The 12763-nt window shown below is 31.6% G+C and overlaps 1 protein-coding gene across 10 annotated transcripts in view; it reads left to right on the top strand.

Moving 5' to 3' along the window:
- dlg1 (discs large 1) overlaps window positions 1-9984 on the top strand; it is a 286896-nt gene extending 276912 nt beyond the window's left edge. For all 10 annotated transcript variants that reach the window (XM_067287114.1, XM_067287120.1, XM_067287116.1 and 7 more), the window contains 4 exons: window positions 4170-4342; window positions 8074-8183; window positions 8262-8353; window positions 8622-9984. In XM_067287114.1, coding sequence (XP_067143215.1) covers window positions 4170-4342; window positions 8074-8183; window positions 8262-8353; window positions 8622-8728 — 482 coding nt within the window. In that variant the 3' untranslated portion in view covers window positions 8729-9984. The remainder of the gene's footprint in view (window positions 1-4169; window positions 4343-8073; window positions 8184-8261; window positions 8354-8621) is intronic.
- Window positions 9985-12763: the final 2779 nt, after the last annotated feature.

Genomic DNA, 12763 nt, shown 5'->3' on the forward strand with positions numbered 1-12763 from the left:
TCCCAAGTGAATCATCCTGTAAGATGATTAATAAAAAAGTTGGAAGAACTTTTATTGTTTATAAACATTTATATTCTAATCAGTTTAGAATATAATGTAAACATGGTTTATGGATTATACTATTCATATAATAATTAATAAAATTGGTCTGATTTTTTTATATTCATTTTGAAAAATTTATAATAATAAAACTAATTATCATTTTAAAATAGATGCAGATTAAAAAATAAACTGAAAATTGTTCAAACTCTAAAGTTTCAGTAAGCATAATTTTTTAAATTCAATATGCTTACCTTACAAATGCTCAGACTTTGTGTGCCAAAGTAGCATATAAAAAGGGTTTGCTATCTCTGCTTTTAGGCTCTTCACAAATGTAACAAAAAGATATTTTCTAATAATAGTCTGTTTATATATATTGCTCTAATGGCCCTTTTAATAAGACACTTTTACAGTTCTTCACTTTGTACTTTGTAGAACAAAATAAAATAAAAATGCTTAAGTTTACACTTAATTTAAATCAAGGATTTCTGTAGTTATCTGCAAATGAGTTATTCTGATTATAAAATATTCCATTCATGGAACTTAGACTACAGATATATCAATGTTTATATTCAGAAAACTCAAATGCTGTTGAAAAGTTTTCAGTAGTTATTATATACTGCTCTTACACTATACTATAACATTGTGCACATACAAATAAGACTATCATTAAAATAACATCTAATTACTAATTGTAAATAAGTCAGAAATTTTAATCTGTTGATGCCATAATCCTTCTATATTGTGGTTAATGTATATTTGTATAATATATAATATGATATTATTATCATATTGGTCTTTTCAGTCAATTTATCTGAATGGCTTCATTATGACATTTCAAAGCATTTCATTTTGCTTGACTTATGTTACACATATATGCTTGGCAAAATTCAGCATTTTTTTTTTACATTCAGAAATAAACTAGTTGATGTTTCTAATTATAAAATAAGACTTTCTATGCAGAAAGTTGTAGTATAATGCTCAACTATTATTATATTTATTGATAATATTTTTTTCTATAAGAAATTTTTCACTTCATGCTTGACTTAAAAATGCAAACATGATGAAAATTAGGTAAGCATTCAAATGTACAAAATCTGCTGTAACCAAAAAAGTTTCAAATTTGCTAGTTGGTTCTCAGTAGTTTGAAAACTTTTGGATTTAGTTACTGAGATCTATGGACCCACTTCAAAAAGCAAAATTATATACAGACACCTATGAATTTATGCATATGTGAACATCTATATGTATTACATAATGTATAGGGCTATAAAAGCACTTATCTAACATACTGCACCAACCTGCAAAATGCAGACCAACATGCTTTGTGAAGGAATCACTTGTACACAATTACTAATTTTCGATAACATTAATTTTCTTCAATAACATAATTCGTGCACAGGCTGTGATTGGCTCATGTATTTAAGTGACTCGTACAACATGGATTCATATAACACGGAACTTATCTACTGTGTTATAGGAAGGTCTACTGTATAAAATACCATATGAAAATTAACAGTTAGGAATCGAAAAAGATTATATTTGTGTGACTAGAAGAACCTGGTGGTATGTCTATGAGAACATAGATACAACAACAACAACACAATATTAGTGGTTGTAAAATGGGAAGAGGCAAAAGTCATTAAAATGGTGCACTCTCCATTCATTGCATTGGAGATGGAAAAGGTGGAAATTTATAAAAGTAAAATGAAAAACCATTGGCTAAATGCTAGGGATGCTAATGCTTTCAACAGCATGGAAATGTATAATAGAAAAAAAAAATGGGGCTTAAAAACACTTAAATCATGTTTCTTTCTAGTTAGCTTTGTTTTCTATGTTTTATCTGTTTGTTTATTTATTTAATATATACACTTTCAATTTATTTTAAAGTTAAATTATTTTTTTGAATTTTAAATATGTAAAATATTCAAAAATGGTACGTTCCATTTTGGAACATTTATAATATTAAACCTGACAATGGCCTATATTAGATAGGTTGAAAACGTTTGTAAAAATAAAGGAATTTTAAGCTCAACAAAATTAGATGTTGGTTAAACTGAAGTGAATTATTTGCTGAGAAAGAGGTGGATAGATATGAAGTTATCAGTTTTAGCATTTCCTCTCCTTCTATAAGACATCTTTTTCGATCAACCATATATTCTAAAATGTCTCAAAGTGTAATCATCATGACTTAAACAACTACGAAATCAACTAGGATTAATGTTGGACACAAATGTGGATAAAACATTTTGACTACAGAGAGAAAAGTTATTACAAAGACAACACACAAGTAACTCTCGTATGTTGTCAGGCACACTATACCCTTTGTTGCAGCCATTTTGGTCAACGCATACGCCACCTATATTTACTGGTACAAGCAAATATCGAAAATCATTTATAAGCCACATAAAAATATGTGGTCTATAATTTTCTTATCTGTGTATTACTTATAACTGCTGAATGTAGGACACCATTCATCTTTATTGTTATCATTTGCATTTATTTTTATAATGATAAAATAATTATCATAAATTTTTATTATTGTTATTTTCCTGTTACATTTTCATAGAACATATTGTAGGATTTTAAATTTGTTTCATACTTTTAGATTTCTTATTAATACATTTATAACAGAGTGGAAGTACTTAAAACAACATAGTATTTATTTATTTTTTTTTGGAAAGCCCTGTATACCATTTTAAATTACTGTTATTAGGTTAACTATTACTTGAGAAATGTATAATATACTGTACATCAATTGATAGTGTAAATGTCCAATTTCATCCATGACAAATTCAAAGTGATCCACTATGTAAGGCAAACATTCTTGTTGTGTAATGATCCCAACTTTGTGGACTGCAGAACACAAAATGCCTTCTCTGTTGCACTGTCACCATTTTTGTTTACGGCACTTCCTAGAGGTAATAGACAAAAAGACATTTGAATGCAGGTGGTCAATAAAACTTGAACAGTTACTCTGTCAATTGATGTACATCACATACTTCTGGGGTACTAATTAACATAATTACAGTAATTTAAAATGGGAGCATTCTTTTTGAAAGACCCTATATATTTAAAATGTGTTACATACTCTTGTAAGATTTATATATTAATACTGAGTTTTGTTTGTATATAAATAATAATAATATTTAAAAACAGGACTGTTTATCAAATACTTCTTGTAGTTGCTGATCTGATGTAATTTATGGATAATTTAAAAATTTTGGCACAAATTATTAAAAAGACTAGCAGATGAGCCCAGCGTTGCTTGAACAAAATGTAACGATAGCAAAGATTAAGATTATTAGATTATAGCTGATCTTGCCTGTTTTCACCAAGTGCAAGAATTAGGTCACCCCTCTTTCGAAACTAATTAGAGAATTTTTAGATATCTGCTTGCCACACCGATATAACGATAAATAAGACTCACTGCAATAACCAGTGCGTAATACCACTAAGTGATGAATAACAAACATTTTCGTAACTCTTTCTGGGTTCTTCAGGTTTAATAAATTTGAAAAATAAGTTGGATCTTCCAGAATCATTCATAAATATAAATTTGAACATTAAGATGAAGAGTTCAAATAAAGCAAACTTATGCACATGTGCTCCTCGTGCCAACTTTATATGCGATGGAATACTAAATATCGTTGAGAATTTTTAGAAGGGTCTAAAAATATGTTTGATTTTCCACATAAATGCAAAAACGGCATCTAAAATAGTACAGTAGAAGCCGAGTTCTTCGGGGTAATCCTTAACCCTCTCCCCGCGGTGGGAATTTCGAAAAATCCCTTCTTAATGTGCATTCTCATGGCATACCCTATTAAAATGCAAAAAACTGCATCTAAAGTAGTATAATAGAAGCTGAGTTCTTCATGGTAAGCCTTAATCCTGTCCTTCTCCCCATAGGGGGAATTTCGAAAAATCCCTTCTTAGTGTACATTCTCATGACATACCCTAACTGTGTACCAAATTTCAACTTTCAACTCCTAACCATTTGGGCTCTGCGCTTATTAGTAACATTATCAACCCATCTTGATTATATTATAAGATAATGATAAAAATTTTTGGAAAAGCAATAATTTACAGAAGTCCAATTGATATTTATCATGTCTTTTCTTTTGTTATAGATACCACTCGCCTTAAGAGAGATTATGAAGTAGATGGTAGAGACTATCACTATGTTGCTTCTAGAGAACAAATGGAAAAGGATATTCAGAATCACCTGTTTATTGAAGCTGGGCAGTATAATGACAATCTATATGGCACAAGTGTTTCCTCTGTAAAGGCAGTAGCGGAAAAAGTAGGTTTTTAATATGTATTATTTGATAGTTGATAATTATATTCCAGAATAATGCTTGTATCATAAAACAGTTTAATATGACTCAATAATTTAAAAACTGCCTAACATTATCTCAAATAATCAAAATATAGTAGAACTTCAGTAATATAGACTATTTGGGGAAAGTAATAAATAATATGAACTTTAACAACTATTTAGTACAAGGTTTTCCACCCTTTGTATGGGAAATAAAATAGCAAAATTACAAAATGTTCAGATTATTAGATCTATACAATATACAGTTATTAATATACAATATTCAATATAGAACAATTAAAAACCAGTAACCAAACTATGATGACCTGGTGCCATAATAATAGAAATAAACACCTACAGAATTTATTTTTGTAATGTATTTTCCTAGGTAGATGTAAATTTTTTAAGTATTATACAAGTAAGATTAGCCACAGGTTGTCACAACTGATCAACATCAGATTAAACCCAAAAGAGAACTGAATTCAGCATATTACTTTAAAGTTCAGATTAGAATTGACAAATTCATTATTTTAAAAAAAGTATACAAAGCAAAATAATAGTCTGAATTAGCATGGTTTTACTGTTTCATTAAAACTCAAATTTTTAAAAAATAAATGTTGTTATAATAGTATATTTTAAAAACACTGAATGAAATATTACATTGGAATTGTGTTTAAATTTATTATAAAAAATATTTAAAAGAATAGAGAAGTTTTGAGAGAATAATTAATATTGACATATTATTATTATTTAAGATCTTTTAATTTAATTTATAATAATTATACCAATTAAAACTTAATTTCTTTAAGTTCAAAATGTCTGTAGGATTTTATTACACTGTATAAAGTCATTTTTTTGTCATTCATAATTCTTAAACTTATAATTACTATTAAAATTTAACTTAAATTTTGTTTCATTAAGTAATACTCTATGAAAATTTACTTCAAAAAAAATAAAGTTACGCACAATACGATTCTAAAACAATTTTTAGGAATTATTTCAGTGGAAAAACATGTTAATGTTTATAATAAGATGATTGTAGCATTATAAAGTAATTTTTTTTAACTTAAATGGTGAAAGAATTTAGAATGCTAAACCAAGAGTATGGTATTTAATAATTGAACAATTTTTTTTTTAATTCTAATTCTATTTTACTTTTTATCACTAGTAAAATTTAACATCAATCTCAACAGAAAAATTGAAAATTAATTGAACTGTTAAAACATACTTTATAAATTATTATTATGTTGGGTTAAGTTAGATATACTCGGTTAACACCGGTGGCTAAGTACTATGCCGGACCAAAGTCAAGGCATAGTAACCAAAACAGAAATTAAAGAAGTGTATCAGTGTGTGTGTCTGTATTCAGGAATTTTCTCACAATATGACATGTATTCAATATAGTGGCCTTCTGTAGAGTGATGTATGTGTTTCTATTCAATTCTAATGTGCCCAGGCTTTTGTGTAGTGTGTGTGGTATGACACCTGTAGAGGAGAGAACTACAGGTACAATAAGCACCCTATCCATCCTCCACAGATGCCTTATTTCCTGGGCGAGTTCTGTGTACTTGCTAATTTTTTCAGTGCATGCGTTTTGTATATTGTGAGTGTTTGGAATGGATATGTCTATAATGTATGTGATTTTATTGTGTTTGTCAATGAGTGTGATGTCTGGTCTGTTGTGGTAAATTGTTTTATCTGTGATTATGGCTCTGTCGTAGTACATTTTGTGCGTGTTGTTTTCCAATACTGTCTGTGGAATGTATTTGTAGTATGGTTCGTGGATGTCTGCTAATTTGTGTTTCTTCGCAAGCTCTTGGTGTATTATATTTGCTACTTGTTATGTCTGTGTAAATAATCTGTCTGTGCCAAGAGCTTGCAACCAGAGGTGATGTGTTGTATAGTTTCTGGCATGATGTGACATTTTCTGCATGTGTCATTTGTGAGTGTTGCATCTTTGAGTATGTGTTTTCTGTAGTTTTTAGTATTTATGACCTGATCCTGTATGGCAATCATGAATCCTTCCGTCTCCCCAAAGAGGCATCCCCGAGCTAACCAGCTGTTTGACGCAGTTTTGTCAACAAAATCCTGGGCCAGATCGTAAGGATGCCTGCCATGGAGTGCCTTTCGAGCCCACGATTGCTTAATGGTGTCTATGCTTTTTATATGTTGTGTTGTGTCCATATGATGTGAGTGTAAGTTTAATGGTGTGTTATTCGAGTCTGCTAGAGTTACTGCTTTATGTAATTGTGATGTTTCTTGTTTTTTGTAGAAAAACTCTCGCAGTGACTGTATTTGTTTGTAGTGAAGGTTAACTATGTCAATCAGGCCACGTCTGCCATCTTTACGTGGAAGGGTTAATCTTTCTGTGGTGGATTTAGGATGATGTTGTTTATGCTTAGTAAGTGTTGTTCTTGTTTTCCTTTGGAGTTGCTCGAGATCAGTGTGAGTCCAATGTATAACTCCAAAAGAATATGTGAGTACTGGGATGACATATGTGTTTATTGCTTTAACTGTGTGTTTTGCATTTAATTGTGTTCTGAGAATAGCATTTAACCTACTTTGGTATTCTTTAATTAATCTTTGCTTTATTTGTGCATGTTCTGTTAGTTTGGCCTGTTGGAATCCTAAATACTTGTAGAACTCGCCCTCTTCCATGGATTCAATAATGTCTCCATTTCCAAGTGCAAAATCTTCTTTCTTCAGGATTCCTTTTTCTATGTGAACTGTTTTGCATTTATCTAGGCCAAATTCCATTTGTATGTCCTTGGTGTATGAATGTGTGATTTGTAGGAGTTGATGAAGTTGTTTTTGTGTGGATGCATAAAGTTTTATGTCATCCATGTACATGAGATGTGACAGTGTATACTGTGTTGTTTTTTCATGTCTGATATTGTAACCATATTGCGTGTTGTTTAACATGTTGGATAATGGGTTCAGGGCTAAGCAGAACCAGAGAGGACTCAAGGAATCTCCTTGAAAAATTCCTCGCCTAATAAAAATTTGGTTTGTTTGTATGGAAGTGTTATGGGCCCTGAAATGTAGTGTTGTTCTCCAGTGCTGCATAGTGTTTTGAAAGAATGCAATGAGTGATGGATGTATTTTGTACATGTGTAGGATATGTAGCAGCCAACTGTGTGGAACACTGTCGAATGCTTTTCTGTAGTCTATATATGCCATGTGTATGTTTCTGTGTTGTCTGTGTGCTTGCCGTAGAATGGCTGAATCTATGAGTAACTGTTCTTTGCATCCTCTGTGGTTTCTACGACAACCTTTTTGTTGTTCTGTTAGAATGTCGTGTTCTTCAACATGTTTGTATATTTTGTTTGCAATACAGGATGTCAATAATTTGTAGAGTGTTGGAAGACATGTAATTGGTCTGTATTGTGTGGGGTCTGTGGTATTGTTGTTTTTAGGTTTCATGTAGGTGATGCCCTGAGTAAGAAAATTTGGCATGTCTTGTGGATTGATATTATTATTGAGTGGATTGAGTGTTATTATTATTATTATTATTATTATTATTATTACTACTACTACTACTACTACTACTACTACTACTACTATTAAAGACTTTAAAAAAAGTTAAGTCATCTCTCTTCTTGTAAATGAAGTACTTTTATCAAATGTAATGCTCTGTATTTAGGGAATTAATGAATTTGAAGGGTAAAATTTTAGATATTTTCAAATAATACTTATATTTACAATTATTTTTTCAGAATAAGCATTGCATATTGGATGTAAGTGGAAATGCTATCAAGCGATTACAAGTAGCTGGTCTTTATCCAATAGCTATTTTCATTAAACCTAAATCAGTACAATCCATAATGTAAGTTTTAAAAATTTTTTAATTAAAATAAGTTAAAATTAATCATAGATGTAAATTTATATGAGTGTATTTTTATAGGGAAATGAACAAACGTATAGATGAAGAACTAGCAAAGAAAACTTATGAGAGAGCATTGAAACTCGAACAAGAATTTGCAGAATATTTCACAGGTAGAAATCGTGATTAATTTATACACTCAAACCTGTTTTTGTGCGGTCTTTTTTTTTGTGCGATTTTTTATACGTGCAATGTGTTTTGTGCAATTATTTTTGTGCAGTATACCAATTTGATTGAAATTCATATACTGCACACAAAAAATCACACAAAACAAATCGCACAAAAATAGACCGCATAAAAACAGGTTTGAGTGTATATATAAATTCATTTATTTTGCACTTATCCTTACATATCTTTAATTTAAAAATATTTTTGATATAGCTATCATACAAGGAGACACACCAGAAGAGATCTATACAAAGGTTAAGGAAGTGATTTGTGAACAGGCTAGTTCTACTATTTGGATTCCTGCAAAAGAAAAGCTGTGAAAAATTAATGAGCAAAATGTTCAAAATAAACAAATAAAAACACGACTCCACCATCCTCCTCCTGTGCTGAGTAAAATACTCTTCCCAGACTGGTCATCACCTAACAATCGTTGTTTTGTCCTCGCTTTGGAGGGTGGTCAGTGTGTCGTGAATCAAATTCAGCCAAAAACTTCGGATCTTGTGCAAAGTATTAAAAAGGACAAATGTGGTTCTTCCAAACCATTGAAATTTGTGACACAAGGGAAGCAAGAACTATGGCACCGTGGTAATGTGATATTTCCTAATTTGAAATGGGAACTTGCCATTCAAATTGTCTCTTATCTACATGCTGACTTAGCTAGGTGATAATTCCGTTTGCTTTGAAAAGTCTGACACGATAAACATTTTCTCCCAAGCAAGACTCACATCCTTTGATTGTTCTTGCTCCCAGATACAATTTACCTTGCTATCTTCGAAACTAGTGTGCGCAGTCTATAATACCTATTCAACATTTGTTTTATGCAGATTTGATGAGACTACCGTCACCGGGAAACAATATATCATTTCCGGGTGAGACATTTACAATGCAGTTTTGTCATAGTACATGGCCGTTAGACCGTGTAAATCTACTGCGATTTTTCACGAATAACTACGAATGTTGCAGCTGTTGGAACCCCTTATTGCAACTGTATTGACGTGATGGTTTTGAAAAACCGATTGACTTTCAGAATTTTACATTCGATTCATTTTTAAACTTCCCCCATTTCATTTAATGGTTGGGAATTTTACATTGTTTGGAAAGGTGTAGGACTGCCACGAAAATCATCTTACTTTACAGACTTCTTAACCAAACAAGTGTTTGTGGGGAATGTGATTTGTTTTTGTTGATGTTAAATATTTCCTTTGTCATTTATGGAGAGCGTATGAGTGTTAAGTTGTCTTTTTATGTGTATGACAGCAGGCTGTCACTAGCTGCTCTCTAACAATCAATGAGAATGCCAGCTCAATTTAGAATCTTTTTTGAAATATCATATATCTAAACAAATAGAGGATGTAATTATCATATTGTTGGAAAACCCTCGGGTTTTATGGCATGCTCATGGTATGTTATTGTCTGTCCCCTCCCCTAATAAGATCTGATCAGAAGAATGGGCTAGGTGGATGGGTGTTTTCCAATACTGTTCAAGAAAAAGTTGTATTTATCAGAGTTATGTAATAAAGTACGACGGCAATACACATCAATGTCTTTAATAAATAAATATAACTATTTACATCGATTTGCTAGCCAATGATTACCATCGAATAGTTGTTTCCGGTAAAGAAAATACGGTAAAATAACTTCTTAATATTTAATTAATTGAGTCAAGTTAAAATTTTATATATTTCATACTTTTTTTTATCAAAGAGTTAAAATGAAGGAAATCATAGTAATAAAGAAAATCCGCAACTAAAAACATCTCTAAAATACTTAGTCTTGCTTATGATTACGATTAAAATGGAATTATGTATCAATAGTATGTTATTCAGCTCAATAAATACAGTATTAAATTTTAATAAAAAATACTTAGTTCAGAAAATTTAATAACAGCAAAAATCGGTCTATTTTATTTAAAAATTAAATATAATTATGACAAACAAAATGAATTAAAACTACCTAGACAGAAGTGTGTCAAAACTAGAAGTTAAACAAAATTGCCTATTTTAGATGTTTTCCATCTTTTAGTAATTTCCGATTATCGGCTTTATGTACAAAATTCAAAAAAATTAAGTTATCGGGGTTCAAAATTTTTAAAACCCAAATTCTGCATCTGTCAGAGCAATTCTCAAAAATAACCGTTTTGGTTGCCGATTGACTAGAACATTCCAATTGCAAGGTAAGAATTAAATGCAACAGATCTCTCCAAAACAATACACCGTAACATAACCAAGTTCCGGATAAAAAATGTCTGGGCTAGAATAATTTAACTCGGTTTTTTTTAATTTTTGCTATAATTTTATTCTCTAACATTGTTTTACAGACACAACTCTTATCGATTATTTTCAATATCTACGCACATAAGAAATGACAACTACCAAATTTATCCTTGTTTTGGCCCAGAAGACGTAAAATATTTATCATAACAAAAATAATTTTCGCCATCGGAACATTTTATTTTGTTTAGCATGATACCACTGACGTTCCAAACACCATTGTCAAACTTTTAGGCTTACAGGAAGGCGGGGTAAACGTCCGACGTACACGTTTTCTCGTTGAAAACGTCGGCCGCAGCCTCTCTAATAGCAAGTGCTGATAGAGTAAAATCATCATTAAGTGCGATCCCACTCGAGATATGACACGATCCTCTATCCATCCCCTCGACTTTTAACTACTAAAATTTAATAGCATCAATCTCCTAACAAACCTCTGCAAAATTCAGTTTACAAAAAACACAGGAGTTAAGCTTCAAAGTGGGTGAACAAAGTCGTGCCCCTTACACATCCATACATACAGAAAAAACCTCGGAATTTTTTGGACCTTGAAGTGTCGAGAAATGCAAATGTCCAAAAATAAAATCTTGGGGGGGTAATTTTTTTATCTATCGCCATACTTTCCCTCTTATACGAAGGTAATCCCAAAAGTAAGGTCTCCTATTTTTTTTTTTTTTTAAATATAAAGAAACTTTTAGTTTCAATAATGTTCATATCATTTTAAAGCTTGAACATTTATCTATTTTTCTACATAAACGCCATTTCGGTCGACGAATTTTTGTAGGCACTGGCAATTTTTCTATGCCCATGTCATACCAGCTCGCCGCCATGTCGCGGGACCCATCTTGCGCACACTTTTCGATATTGCAACTTTTCCATTAAAATCCTATGAATGATGCTTCGAGAAACCCTAAGAACCAAAATGCAGAGATCATCCAGAGTGATTCGCGAATCTTCACGCATGGTTTTCTCAATCATCGCGATTATCTCGTCGGAAATTGACGGTCTCCCGCTTCTTTCTTCGTTGTGAATTTCAGTACCTTCAGCTGCAAACTCCCTACACCACTTCAGGACGTTTTTGACATCTATGCATGACTCGCCATACACTTCCGTCAATTGGTGATGAATTTCAATCGGTTTAACACATGGCGGCGAGCTGGTATGACATGGGTATGCAAAAATTGCCACAGCGCCTACAAAAATGCATCGACCGAAATGGCGATTAGGTAGAAAAATAGATAAATGTTCAAGCTTTAAAATGATATGAACATTATTGAAACTAAAAGTTTTGCATTTTTTAAAAAATAGGAGACCTTACTTTTGGGATTACCCTCGTATAGTACTGTGATATAATAGCCGGGAAAGTATAATTGTAAAGAACAGATTCTCATTGAAGGAGTAACTTTCAATGCTATCTTCTAAGTTTTCCTTCTCTGACATTCTCCAAATTAGTTAAAATAATTAACATTGTTGTACCGGCTTTCAAAAAATAGTAAACTAATATGTTCCGAACTGTTTATATATGAAATTTACAGCCATAAACACCACAAAAATCATTACGTTTGAAGAAAGCGTAGATTATAATGCACTGTATTAGTCCGTATCATTTGTTGTATGTATCGGTGAAATATGTCCCACGTCCGCGTAATTTCGTCTTTTTGAGGTGACGGTTGATTCAATACAAATTACTGATGAGGGGCGGTAAAATGTAAGTTCCTATCTTTAAAAATTCTATTGTTTGTGAGGTCCGAGCGTGAGTGGGATCGTTTTGCACAGAGAAACTCCACGGTTACAAATAGTTACCTGGTTTATTATAACCACAAGATTAAGCTTACATCTACAACAGTTGACAGTAGACCAGTGGTTCTTAACCTTGCTGGAGGTACCGAACCCCATCAGTTTCATATGAGCATTCACCGAACCCCTTTTAATTGGAAAAATAAAATATAATTTTTCAAATTCAAAACATACGTATATATTTTATTGGTCCACAAAATAAACAAAACCATTACAGAACAAAACATTACAAACAAAGAACAAAACATTAAGAACAAAGAACAAAATTTAAAATCAGTGTGACTGCTGCTG

This window comes from Centruroides vittatus, unplaced genomic scaffold, assembly GCF_030686945.1.
Source record: "Centruroides vittatus isolate TY-2023 unplaced genomic scaffold, ASM3068694v2 scaffold_435, whole genome shotgun sequence".
Lineage (NCBI taxonomy): Eukaryota > Metazoa > Arthropoda > Arachnida > Scorpiones > Buthidae > Centruroides > Centruroides vittatus.